Source organism: Mus caroli, chromosome 9, assembly GCF_900094665.2.
Source record: "Mus caroli chromosome 9, CAROLI_EIJ_v1.1, whole genome shotgun sequence".
NCBI lineage: Eukaryota > Metazoa > Chordata > Mammalia > Rodentia > Muridae > Mus > Mus caroli.
Genome location: NC_034578.1, coordinates 57,162,424 through 57,176,509, shown reverse-complemented (window position 1 = coordinate 57,176,509; position 14,086 = coordinate 57,162,424). Strand labels below are relative to the sequence as shown.

Sequence of the window (14,086 nt, the reverse complement as noted above, 5' to 3'; positions counted from 1 at the left end):
TCAGTAAACACAATGAGGGAGACCCTGCTCTGTTGGGGAACCCTGAAACTTACAGATTTGGGTTTCTACTGGGTGTTCATAATCCAGTGATTCACAAGTTTTGGGGTGTATTTGTGGGTCTTGCTTGAGAAGACTAATTCTGGGCCCCTCCTGGCCAAGCAGTACACAGGTATTCTTGGGCTACATCTTGACAGACATTGCTGCAGAGAATAATGGAGTTTGAAAGGCCTCAAAGATACTGCTTAAAGTCCTGCATTATGAGCCGGGTACCACTGCCTGAGCCTGCAACCCCAGCACTGGGGAGGTGGAGACAGGAGGAGCCTTGGGATGACAGGCTAGCTGCAATGATGAGATTCAGGTTCAGTGAGAGATGCTAGCTTAAAAAACAAAGTGGAGAGCTAGGCATGCTGGAGCATGCTTTTGATCACAGCACTGAGGAGGCAGAGGCAAGCCATCTCCATGAGTTCAAGGACAGCCTCATCTATATAGCAAGTGCCAGGACAGCCAGAACTACATAGAAAGACTACCTCAAAAATATATTACATACATACATACATACATACATAGGAGAGAAAATTGGAAAAGATATCTACCATCAACTTCTGGCCTACACATATGTGTCCATACATGTGCACACAGACCCACACATGCCCCCACATTTACACACACATATATGAACACATACACTAAAGTGCTACATTGTACAGTGAACTCTGTGAGAGTTCTGTGAGATCAGGGCCACTCTGATTTACAAAGTGAGTTCCAGGACAGCCAAGGCTATTTATTACACAGAGAAGCCCCATCTCGATAAACCAAACTAGTAGTAATAACAGTGATGGTAAATTTAAAAAGGAATTGTCTTTTAATTTTTTTTCCCAGTTCCACCCACTGAAAGAGCCAAGAAACCAGATAGCAAAGGGACTTTCTCCCAGCCAGAATGCAGCTTTGATTGACACTAGTAGGGGCCAGAATCTTTAATATTGAATCCTCTTCAGGATGAACACCAGATGAACTAAATAGTTTGAGACATTGCATGTCACTGGCTGCCGACATCCTCAACAGACAGACAACCATGGGACTCTGTGGTTCAGGCTTTGCGGAGGCCTCCTATAGATCCAGCTAACAGTTTCCAGGAAATGGAGAACAGGGGGGATGTGTTAAAATATGCTATGGGGATAGGGTCAGCAGTCAAGACAAGGAAAGCTCCACAGAGCAGATTACTCTAGGTTCTTTCTCCAAAAGAACCGTAATGCCTGGGGACGCAGCTCAGCTGGCAGAGTGCTTGCCTAGCGTGCACAAAGCCCTGGGGCCCGTCTTCAGCACCACATAAACTGGGCAAGGCAGCACAGGCCTGTAATCCCATCACTTGGGAGGTGGAGGCAGGAGACGTTTGAGGCTATCCACAGAAGACCTCTACAAGATAGGTCTCAGCAACACTCCCTCACAGAAGGAGAAGGGATTCATGAGGCCTCACCCCTCTCTGAGAAACTGCCCTCAGTTAAGGGTTGCTGGGGGAGGGGCAATCACTTTCTTCAGCAATCTAGTCACTGATAGATTGCCCCCACCATGTTCATGCAAACAACCCTAATTAAAGTGGGTCACAAACACACACAAACAAGACATGAAAAGAGGAGGGGACTTGTCGAGAGGAAGGGGGGTCAGCAGGAGTGGGAAGGGCAGAGTAAAGGCAGTAAGGGAAGAAAATAGCTAAGATACAAATGCATGTGTCCACTGTCAAAGAATAACACCTTTCAAAACAGTAAGGGACATTCAAGATTATCCTTGGCTACATTGAGGCTAACCTGGGCTACATGAGACCCTGTCTCCAGAAAAATCCATCATTTTTTTTGTTTTAAATATTTTAATTTAAATTTTTAAAATAATAAAAATTAAGTGGCAGTGAGATGGCCCAGCACATAAAGGCACTTAACTGCCAAGCCGAAGACCCGAGTTCCATCTCTGGGACCCACATGGTAGAAAGAGAGAACCAACTCCCTCAGGTTGTTCTCTGACCTCCACACACAGGCCATGGAACCCGCAAACACACATAATAACTGTACTTCAAGAGAAATTGTCATTACAGATGTGCTGACCCACATACACCTTTAACCCCTGCACGCAGGAGGCAGGCTGATCTCCAGGAGTTCCAAGCCACCTTGGTCTACAGAGTGAATTCCAGGCCAAATCAGGGCTACACAGTGACACCCTTTCTCAAAGAAAATTTGTTTTAATTTTTAAACATTAAAAGTAAACAAGCATAAGGTAATAGAAGATAGACCCGCAGGTTTAGATTAAGAATTATAACTACAATGTAGAACTGAGATAAGACCCTAGTTTTTCTTATTGTTGTTGTTGTTGTTGTTATTTCATGTTTATTTTTATCTTATGTGTATGGGTGTTTGCCTTACATATATGGAAGTGTACTACCTGCGTGCAGTGCCCTTGGAGCACAAAGGAGAGGGTATCAGCTCTCCTGGGACTGGAGTTCCAGACTATTGTGAGCCACCATGTGGGGACTTACGAGTAGAACCCAGGTCCTTTTGAAGAATAGTCAGTGCTCTTAACCTCTGAGCCATCTCTCCAGCCCCTGGTTTTTTTTTTTGTTTTTTGTTTTTTGTTTTTTGGTTTTTTGGTTTTTTGGTTTTTCAAGACAGGGTTTCTCTGTATAGCTCTGGCTGTCCTGGAACTCACTTTGTAGACCAGGCTGGCCTCGAACTCAGAAATCTGCCTGCTTCTGCCTCCCTCAAGAGTCCTGGAAGAGTCAGGAGGGTACTCCAGAAGTGTAAGTATAACCACACCATTAAGCTCACATTTAGATGCTTGGGGAAACNGTATAGCTCTGGCTGTCCTGGAACTCACTTTGTAGACCAGGCTGGCCTCGAACTCAGAAATCTGCCTGCCTCTGCCTCCGAGTGCTGGGATTAAAGGTGTGCGCCACAACGCCCGGCTCCAGCCCATGTTTTGTTTAGGTTTTTTTTTTTTAAATAATACTTTGTATTTATCATTTAGAAATGCCCTATACTTATGCAATACGTTCCATGTCTACCCATGTCTACTTTCCTCCATCCTGACCCTGATTTAAAAAAATACATATGTTTTTTTAAATATGAAAGATTCACCAAATTTTTTAAAATGAGACTAGAAACAGTAAATTTATAGGTTTTAACATAATAAGGCACACCAATGGTACATTTTTATGGCTCCTTCTTTTTGGAGCCATAAAATATTATGGAAGGTGTGGTGGGAGACTAGAATTCACTCAGAACCGTGCATGGAGGGGCGTGGGAGTGGGGCACACAGGACCAGGTGGCCCACCTGCTGGTGCCATGTGGCGGTATGTTCTGGTGCTCATTTTCCCTTATGGGAGCTCTGTGAGTTTCCCTCATCTTCCTCCCTGGTGCGGGGATCTAACAGGCTGCTGAGAAATCTGACATTGTCTCTCTTTTTGCTCCACAAGTGCTCTAAGAGCTGTCAGGGCGGATTCCGGGTGCGGGAAGTTCGGTGTCTCTCAGATGACATGACCCCGGGTAGCCTCTGCGACCCCCAGTTGAAACCAGAAGAGAGAGAATCTTGTAACACTCAGGACTGTGTCCCTGAAGTTGGTGAGTTTGGGGTCCCCACCTGAAGAAAAGAGAAATGAGCCCCCCCTCACTCTGTCAAGTTATCCAGGGTGAAAATGGCCAGGCCGTTTCTCTGTGACCTTGTGCACAGTCACAGCAGGGGGGGGGGTCAGGAGGAGGTGGGTAGAGGCTTTGATGTTATCATTTCATAGTTTAAGACTACCACACTCTAAGATGTCCTCTGAATCTCATAATGTGTGCTACTGGTTTGGGCATTTTTAACTTTAGCTTTGAGAGTCATTTAAAGACATAGACAGTTATCAAGGTTTATTTATATATTCTATTTTGTTCACCTTATAATTTCCTTTTCTTCCCCTTTATTGGATTTTATGTTGGAAATGACATTTTCCTCCCTTGAAAAGACACCATAGCTAAGTCTGGAAGACCAAACCAGAGTGATTTTTAAAGAAAACTCATAGACCGGGGCTGAGTGTCAGAAAGCTTGCCTACCATTCACAAAGCCCCGGGTTTGATCCTAGCATCACATAAACAGGCGTAGTGGTGAGTGCCTGATCCCAGCACTCCAGGCCTGAGGCAGGGGAATCAGAAGATCAAGATCAGCACCTCCCAATCCCAAACTCAAGGCCAGCCAGGGATACATAAAACCTCTTTCAGAACAAAGCCCTCTCACATCTTATTAGTGAGAAGCCTTTGACAAGCGTGTGCTGGCTGAGAGATGAGCCTCCAGAATGCACAGACTGGATATGGCAGCCACGCCTTGCTCCAAAATCTATGCAATCAATTCCAAGGATCTGGCGATTTTAGCCCTCTTTAATTCCCCAGATCTGTGTGCCAGAGACAACTTTCTTTTTCAATGTTGTGTTTTAATGCAACCTTTTCAAAAACAACGCAAGGAACAATTGATAATCCAAATTTAAGTCACTTCAACTGTGTGGTGTTGCCAAGACCAATAAGTAAATAGCTTGTGTGCGTGACTCAGACTTAGGAATTCTATCAATATTTATTTTGAAGCCTCCTGCCTATCGAGTCCTTTATACTGATTGTAGCATATTTTCCTAAGATGTGTTTCAAGTATTTTCTTACATCTCTTCTTCCGTACCCTCTCCCTTCTTTATTTATGTAAGCTAGTGTCTGTCACTGGCCTGTGGCTTGGCTTATGTAGCCTGGCTAGTGGCAAACTTCAGAGATCTTCCCAGCCCTGGGATGACAAACGTATGCTACATGCACAGTTCTTCCGTGTGGGTCCTGAGACTCAAACTCAGGTCTTCACACATCGGAGCCTTCCTTCTTCCCATCGCTCTCGTGATGTCAGTCACAATCCATACAGGGTCTTTTAAATTGGATATATCAAATATGAATCGAATATATCAAATAACAGCAAAGAATATCCAGGACAATTTTGAATATAACAACATTGGAGGACTTATTCTGCCACAAACCAAGGCATGCCCGGCACAAGGAGAGGTGAACAGGTGAAAGCATACAATAGGAAGTCCTCAAATAAACCAAAGATGCTTGTCTGCGGTAGAGTTAGCGTAGGAGTCTGGGGAACGGATGAGCTGTTAGATGATAATGAAACAGTTCACATACACTTACATATATGGAAAAACAGCAACATTGAATCCCTGTCTCTCAATACACACGTGCTCATGAGCATGCACACAAACACACATTCATACACACTCATACACAAACACAATCACCACCACCCTCACCAGTTCCTGGAGAATTAAGGAAATAAATGTAATCAGAAAATCTTAAACTTTAAGAAAAGACTTTGAGGGGAAAACTGTTTTATCTTAGAGTAGGGAAGAATTTTTTAAATGAAAACCCTGGAGTGGTTACAAGGGAAAATACGACAATACCAATAACATTAAAATGTCAAGTGTCTGCTTATCACATGACATCATAAAAGAAGTGCCCAGAGGTGCTTCAAGCTTAGAGGAGATGCTAGCAACACGGCAGCCAGTAAAGACAGGGATCTATTGCATAAGGAGATCTTGGTGAGTTCACAGGCAGAAGGAGAGCTACCCCCTGCAAAGGGAGCCTGATCTGCAAACACTAATACAATGTGTTCACCTCACCCAGGGAGAGTTCAGCATTCACTAGACAGACACAAATACAATTCTACTGATCTGCGGATGCACTTCAGCTACAGAGTGCTTGCCTAGCACGCACAGTGCCCTGGGATTGATCTCCAGCCAACATAAACCATGTATAGTAGGTAGCACACACCTAGAATCATCCCCAGCACTGGAGATGACAGCAGGAGGATTAGGACTTCTCATCCCCCAGGATCAAGGCTAGCTGAGGCTACGTGAGACCCTGCTTCTTCTCACTGCCATGCCACCCCACCCCACCTCACCCCCCCCAAAATGGAATTCCACTGTTTTGCCAAGAGAAATACAAGTCGTTTCACATAGTTTGGAGGACAGCCATCACATCTAATAAGGCTGTATGTGTTTTAAAACTCAAAAAGAACACTTAAAATTTTGTTTAAAAGATCACTATTTATAACAGAAAAAAATTGGAAACACGTCTACCAGTGGAAAATGGATACATTATATATTTACCTGGCTATCCTCCCGGGTGATATAAACAAATGTATAAGTTCAATTTCAAAAAGGTGGCCAAGAGCTTGTAAATGTCCGCAGTTTCTTACGTTTAGGTGTCATACAGTGTTAAAGAGAGATGGGAGATAGAGAGATGGCTCAGCAGTTAAGAGCACTGGCTGTTCTTCCAGAGGACCTGAGTTCAATTCCCAGAAATCACATGGTGGCTCACAGCCATCTGTAATAGGATCTGATGAGCACTCGTACATAAAATAAATAAATCTTTTTAAAAAATAAACAAAACACCATCGCATACAGGAGCCAGGGGAGATGGCTCAGTGGGTACAGTGCTTTCTAGACAAGCCTGAAGGTCTGAATTTGGATCCATAGGACCCACGTTAAAGCTGGGTGACCTTTCTGTTCTGCCCACACGCATGTGCTTGTATGTATGTGCATGTATGTGTGTGCATGTATGTGGAGGCCAGAGTCATCCACTATCTTCCTCAACTGCTCTTCAAATTATTTCTCAAATAAGAGAAATAATTTTTTCTTTATTATTCTTTTTGTTGTTGTTGTTGTTGTTGTTTTTTGTTTTTTTGTTTTCTGAGACAGGGTTTCTCTGTTTAGCCCTGGCTGTCCTGGAATTCACTCTGTAGACCAGGCTGGCCTCGAACTCAGAAATTCGCCTGCCTCTGCCTCCCAAGTGCTGGGATTAAAGGCGTGCGCCACCACCACCAGGCACTCCTTTATTATTCTTTATCATTCTCATATACATATTTAATATTTGGAATTGTTTTTACATCCCCCCCATTACTCTCTCTCAACCCCTTCCTACTTCTACTGAGCCCTAACAAGGCCCCTCCCTGACATCTCTGACATCCTACGCTGGTCTCTGCATGTGTTCACACAGACTCATACAGACACACTTAGTCCCATACATACATACATACATACATACAAACAAATAAATACACATACCCCCACATGTATCCATATACACACACAAGCAGGACCCACGTGAAGTGCTGTGTCCCATCCCCTCTCTCTTCCCACTGTCCCTGGCTGCCTCTTGGGCTGAGGAGTCTCTTCTGTTCTCTTCCACTGTAGATGAAAACTGCAAGGACAAGTACTACAACTGCAACGTGGTGGTCCAGGCACGCCTCTGTGTCTACAACTACTACAAGACTGCCTGCTGTGCCTCTTGCACCCGAGTGGCTAACAGACACATGGGCTTTCTGGGAAGCCGATAACACGCCTGCACTCCTGGGGTTACAAGCAGTGCATCCGGCTGGCTGCTGCTCTGCCAGGGACCCCACTCTCACCTTCATAAAGCCACATGGTACCCAGGATGTTGGAAAGCCATGGCTGGCCCTTTGAGCACTGCCCTGTCCTGATGACGAACTTCCTTGGGACCTGGCACCTACTGATGGTGCCTTCCGAAAATCCAGCATAGAGCTCTCATCCCAACTCCAGGCCTGCCGTCATCCAGGGCAGCAGCTGGACCCCTGACCAAGCACAGCCTCCTTCCTGGTGCTACTGGCCTATCCAAAATTAGAACCCCTTTGGGAAGTCAAGAGAGGGAAACACCCCATCCTGCAGCATCGACAAACCTGTGCACCCCTGATACCTCAGCCCAGCTGCATTCGTTGCCATTCTTAAAGACAAGAGACAGTTCCCTGCCTCCGGACAGAGGTATCTCACAACAGAGTGCTTTTTTGTTTAGCAGGTACACACGTTCTCTGACATTAGCTCCCTGGAGGCTGTAGCATCGCAGAATGGGAGGCAGGGGGTGAATATGTGCTCCCACTTTACTAGCAAGGAGACTGAGGTCTACTCACGTAACTGAGTTGCTGTTTGGGAACAAGGCTAAGTGCCTACCCCAGATGGTTGAACACAACCTTCTCCCCGCAGCTCTCCAGCCTGGGCCCTTTCCAGGGCCTATAGTCTGAAGGATGAATGGGGCTTCCTGTCTGACCAGGAGGCTGAGAAGTTTCTCATTCTATGAACAGCCCAGGCTTCTGAGACCCATCCTCTGTCCCCAAGTGCTGCCTCAAATGAGTTCTTTCAAGATATCTGCACCCCTGTCCCCCTTCCCTCAGCCACAACTTCTGCTGACAGGAATCTGGTGTTTGCTAAGTTCCATTCTCAACAGAACTGTCCCTCGAGACAAGATAGCCATGGGGAGAGCTGGCCAGTTGCCAGGGGTTCTCTGGGCCATTCTGGAACTGGAACAAACTCCCACAGGCTCTTGTTCTACCATCTCTCCTGGGTTCTTCATGGTACCACCTCATGTACAGCCACACCAGTTAAACCAGCAAGATGTCCATATTGCAATAGAAAGGGTCTTATTTGAGCCTTGTGGACTGTCTGAAGTTTCTATCTAGTGGTCTTGCATCCCTCCCCTCCACTGTGACTCATGACTCTTTCTTCCCACAAGCCTTGACCATCAAGACTAACTTTAATGCTGCAGGTCTGAAAGAAGGAGCTAGGAAGCCCTCCGTACCTCTGCTGACTCACTCTGCCCAACTGTAATTCCAAAGGCCCAGGCCTGAAGGGACTCAGTGTTTATTGAAAGGTAAACCATCCTGGGGTGCCAGGGACTGGGGAGAGACAATTAGGAGAAATCTTTTTTCTTTCTTAACAATTGTAAACTTACAGAAAGGATCTTATTTCGGGTTCTGGGCATGTTTCCCTTAAAGAAAGCTCATACTTTTAGCATACGATCTCTCCATGAAGCAGCCTGCACTATGACCGACCGCTCACGGCTGTGGGGATGGTATAACCTGTACGGTCTGATGCACTTTGTCAGGATTCCAATGGCCTCCACCTTTTGCAAGTGTCCCCTCAGCCTTTGTCTCTGCCTGAGAAGCAAAGCACTGCTTCTATCCGTAAGCAGCCCACCTCTCCTGTGGGGCAGGAGATACACAACCCAGCAGAGACCGCACTCGCCATGCACAGAGAGAAGCCACCACATGAGCAGCTTCTGTCCAGTTCCCTGCCTGTCGCTCTCACTGTGCCTCTGCTTGTCCTGGGCAGGTTTCCCTCTATGCAGCCATTCTCAGATCTTGCTGGACAAGCCAGACATTTGAAGGATTCCTTGGAAGGTGTTTGTGTGCATGCCGGATCTGTGGGTAAAATGCAGGCTGGCATTAGCTCCAGGAAAGGAAGGTGTTCTAGCAACCAAAGCCACCCAACAATGGATGGTCACAGGGCCTAAAGGACTTCTCTGTGGAGAGTGAGTGCTCTGATCCTTCAAATTCCCAAATTCTCGGGGCTGGGCTAGGTTAGTGATGGCTTTGTCTATCCTATGTCTCAGATGTCACCACACAGTTCTTAGGAAGGACAGTGATCCTCCTGTGAGTGTAGGTCAGAGAAAATGGGGCAGGCTCTGGTCTTTAGGCAAACACCAAACAAAACACCACCAACAAAACTAGAAAACACCTCATCTGAGTTCAGTGGATTTTCCCAGGAAAATCAGCTGTTCCTGGGAGTTCAGTCCCATTGAGAAGGTTGCAGATTTTTAGAATGGGGCAATTTACCACTTTGTTTAGAAGGCCAGTCTTGCAAAGGTCCTGGTTCCTCCTTCTGTCCCCTACATAGCCTCCTCCATACACAGTGTGGGCAGTGGGGCCTTGGGATCCCCAGTGATGACCAGGGATGGATGCCTGTCCCTGCAGATGGTGCTCTATATGCCACCTTCTTCTTGGGCCTCTTCACATTCCCTTCGTTGGCTGTGGTTTGGAACTGAAATTTATATTTCAATATTGATTTTCCTCTGGTGTGCCAGATGGCCACATCATGCCTCTAAATAAAAAATTAGGTAAATTAACGCTACTGTGTAGCCTTTCTCAACAAAAGTCAACAAATCCCCAAATGAAAAGCTGGTGCTGTCTCCCTTTCACTGGAAAAAAAACAAAACAAAACAACCTTCCTTTTGAGCTACTATTGACTCTCTATTTCCCTTTACCTCTCAGGCTGGGAATATGCTATCTGGCCGCTAGAGGGAGTTCCCTGCTCATAGCCATGCTCACTGGCTATGCTCAGCCAGAGGAGCTTGTCAGCCCAGGATTTCTGTTCTGCCTTCCCTCCTTGCTTTTAGCACACATCATCTATTTGCTCTCTACTCATTTACACCCAAACTTCTCTTTTTAAAAGGTGGCTTTCTAAAGGACTGAGAAACGGGAGATGCTAGATTAATTCGTAGCGTGGTCTGGAGAAATCTAGATATTGCTAGCACCTGCCCAAGATAGCCCCCTCGTTTCATTAATAGCTGTCTTAGTGTTGACACTATAGAGCTTTCCTATAAGGAACAAAATGAAACAAAACGACGTCACAACAGGGTGAATGATCTGTCAGCCCTGCAGGTGGAGGCCAGATCCTTGCCAGAGAAAACATTTTGCACATAGCTTAGATGTCTTTGAAGAAAACTGGCTGATGTCCTGATCTTGGAGAGCCAATGGCTAGGGTAAGAGGGATCTGAAAAGATGTTATAAAACCCCTGACGAGAAGGCCTGTATATATCTCAACAGTTCCCTGGGAGGTGGTGAAAGTCCTACCTTTGGAATAAAAGAATAACTGTACAGTTGAAAGGTGCTAGAGAAGAATTTCAGCTAAGTTCAAAGTGAGTCAAAGAGTGGGAGGAAGCATTAGAATATAAAGGACCCCTGGACTCGCAAGTTAGCTCAGTCAGCAAAGCACTGAAGAACTGAGTTGAGTCTCCGAACCCACATGCAAAAAGCTGGGTGTGGTGGTACTCAGTTGTAATCCCAGCACTAGGGAGGCAGAGACTCACCAGCTGGCCAGCCCCACCTACTTGGCAAGTTCCAGGCCAGTGAGAGATGGTGTCTCAAACCATGGTGGATAGCACCTGAAGAACAACAGGTGTCCTCTGACCTCCACATGAACACACACGTGTGTGTAAGCCACTCCACAAGCCACCAAGGCCACAGAGACAGCACGGGCGAGAGTCAAGCTGGTGTCTGTAGGAAGACTACTGCTCACAGGTAACATTCAGATGGGGTTTTCCGATCCCGATAAAAGAGGACAGCCTGTCGGAGACAGTGTGAGGAGCTTGTGAGGCGGGATATCTGCGGAAGAGACATCCTGAGAGCCCTCTCAGGAGTCAGAGGGAGGAAGCTGAGTGAAACAGGTTGCTCCTATAGAATGGCAAGCTTTCTGCAAGCACCTTCTACGGGGCAGGGATGCTGGAGATGATAAGCAGCTGAGGCAGAATGGCACTGTGTCAGGATGTGGGGAGAGGCTCCCCAAAGTGGAACAGCTCTGAGTGACTCATTCATATCCTTCCTAACTGCTACTACCTTGCCGCCATTTGAAACCCATCAGTGCCTCTTCCTGTAAGTTGTGTGTGCTGTCATATGGCAACCACTGGCAACCCAGACAGAGCCATCCCCCTGTGCCTGCTTCACAGAGGGACAAACAGACATGGGGCAGCTAACTGCCTGCCTGAGGTCACAACGCTCCACGGAGGCAGCCTGGACTAGCCTGGGCTATTTGTCTCCAATCCCTTTTGTAAGAACAGGCTGCCTTCCTGAGGGACTGTTTGCCGACAAAGAGCAACGGCTTTCTACCCCACACCGTCCTTTATCCTCTGAATCGTTGTTCTGTTGGGATCTGTGCTGTGCTGTGGAAAGTGGCCCCAAGAATATGGAAACTCCCAGCCTCGTCAGATGATCAGCCCCTGCCTCAATGGACAAAAGTCCATTCTGTTACATCCACTAACTCCCACCTTCCTGAGCCCCCCAGCTCCCCAACATAAGGATATACTTTGCTATAACTTATTATTTTGTTCTCTGTAAATACAAGATGTTTATAGGAAATATGTATTCTGAACTATATCTGCAGAGTGGACTGCAACGCCAGAATAGTTCTGTTATTTAGAATATGTGCATTGTAAAGGAACCTAATAGGTATTTATTTACATATGGCATCCACATTTGCATAAAATTTACATATGCCATCCACATTTACATAAAATTGTTTGATTGGCCAAGCCAGCTTCCTGGCACATTGCTGCACCACAGTGTCTTATTCTATGTCAATCCTTACAGTTGTTTATATGGTGATTGGCCAAACTTTTGGGGGTTTAAAACAAAATATAACTAACTCCGCTTTTGACGTATTCAGGGGCTCTCCCCCTGGTATTGTGCCTGACTAAGCCTGCCACCTTTCTGTCTTAAATATATTTTCTCATATGATCTGCCCTCTCCTCACACCCAAACACTTGGAGAAGGAAAGGTGACTAGCCCTTCTCGGTGTGGCTGGCCATTAGCTTCACCCGCCTCATTGCTCAGGTCAGAGCTGTGGATGCCTTGGGCTGAGGGGCTGGGAGAAGCTTGGGGGCACACAGCAACCCCAGGGTCCCTGCTGGGGACTGTGGGGGCCAGGGCCTTGAGCATGACCAGTGAAATGCAGAATTAGAACTGAGAAACCGGAGGACACCGCCAGTTCCATGTCTCCTCTGCAGGCTTAAGTTATTATGGGAGGGGGGAGGCAAGTAGACGGTGAATTATATGAGCAAATATGAGCTGGTTTCCAGCACTATTTTGTGTACAACTAATTTATTTTCATTGTAAAAATATAATAAAGTGGTTAAAAGATCTGCTTAGTTAACTGTCTGTGTTCTTGCTTGTCTTGGTCACTGTTCCGTCGCTGGGAAGTGATCAAGGTAACTCTTATATAAGGAAAGCATTTAGCTGAGGACTAACTCAGTTTCAGAGGCTTCGTCCATTATCACCATGGTGGGGAGCATGACAGCTACATCCTGATCTGCAGGCAGAGAGAAAGGAGACAGACAGACAGACAGACAGACTGGGCCTATCATGCTCTTTTTAAACCTTAAAGCCCACCCCCAGTGACACACTTCCTTCAACAAGGCAAACCTACTTCAACAAGGTCACACCTCCTAAACCTTCTCAAATAGGGCCACTCCCTGGTGACGAACCATTCAAATGTACGAGTCTATAGGGGCCACTCTTACTCAAACCACCACATTGCTCTATTCAGCTGTGTGAAATTTTCCCAGAGAGGCGAACAAGTAGCCTCTGACCTCAGAGCACTAAGAAACTAAAAGAACAATTCCATTCAAGTCTAACTTAGTGAGCCAATGAAATCAATAAATTAACCACTGAAGAAAATGGCTCTGACCCCAGCGATGGCTGCATATCCAAGAGAAGGGGAACTCGGCACCTCCCCCTCCACAGCAGACATTACTGGGCACCATCTTGCACAGACAGATCTCTTATGGATAATCAAAGCTACTGAGTTCAAGAGGGTGGGTATCTAACATCCACAAACCCAAAGGGCAGGCATTCAACAAGGCATTCAACTTCTAGCTCCATTCTGCCGCAGTAACAAATGACCCAGAGTAACCTGGGGATGGTATCTGGTTTTCGCTTCCAGGTCCCAGGCTATCACGGAGGGGAAGTGAGGGCAGTGCTGCTAGATGGTTGGCTCACTGTCTCATGCTCAGCTAGCTTTCTTACACGGCCCAGGGACACAGTGGGCTGCCCACAGTGAGCTTGCCTTCCCGATCAATCATCAATCAAAAGCAGCCACAAGCCAATCTGATCTGGACAGCCTGCCGCGGCTCCCTCACGTGACTCTAGGCTGTGTCGAGCTGACAGCTGAAGCTAAGAGAATGGCCTGTCTACATGACTTCCAAAACGCCTCCCAAGAGGAGAATTGAGCCCTGTGGGGGGCGGGCGGGGTGGGGTGGGGGAGTTGGAATACTAGATACCTTTCCTGCTCACCTGATGCACCTGACCGCCAAAGAATCACATAAGTCTCTTGTGGATGTGACCTGAAGCCAGAACTTGCTCCCTGCACGTGTGCTGTTGATCATGGCAAATGCTGCTGGTAGTTGTAGACTGCCCACTCTGGAAGGCTAAGATCCCAGGTCAGTGAGTGACAGCTACTACGGTATGCCCTTCCCCC

The 14,086-nt window shown here is 46.6% G+C and overlaps 1 protein-coding gene across 1 annotated transcript in view; it reads left to right on the top strand.

Annotated features, from left to right (window-relative positions):
* Positions 1 to 12,723, top strand: part of Thsd4 (thrombospondin type 1 domain containing 4) — a 168,671-nt gene extending 155,948 nt beyond the window's left edge. Inside the window, exons 11-12 of the mRNA XM_021172602.2 lie at positions 3,458 to 3,602; positions 7,241 to 12,723. Coding sequence (XP_021028261.1) covers positions 3,458 to 3,602; positions 7,241 to 7,383 — 288 coding nt within the window. The 3' untranslated portion in view covers positions 7,384 to 12,723. The remainder of the gene's footprint in view (positions 1 to 3,457; positions 3,603 to 7,240) is intronic.
* Positions 12,724 to 14,086: the final 1,363 nt, after the last annotated feature.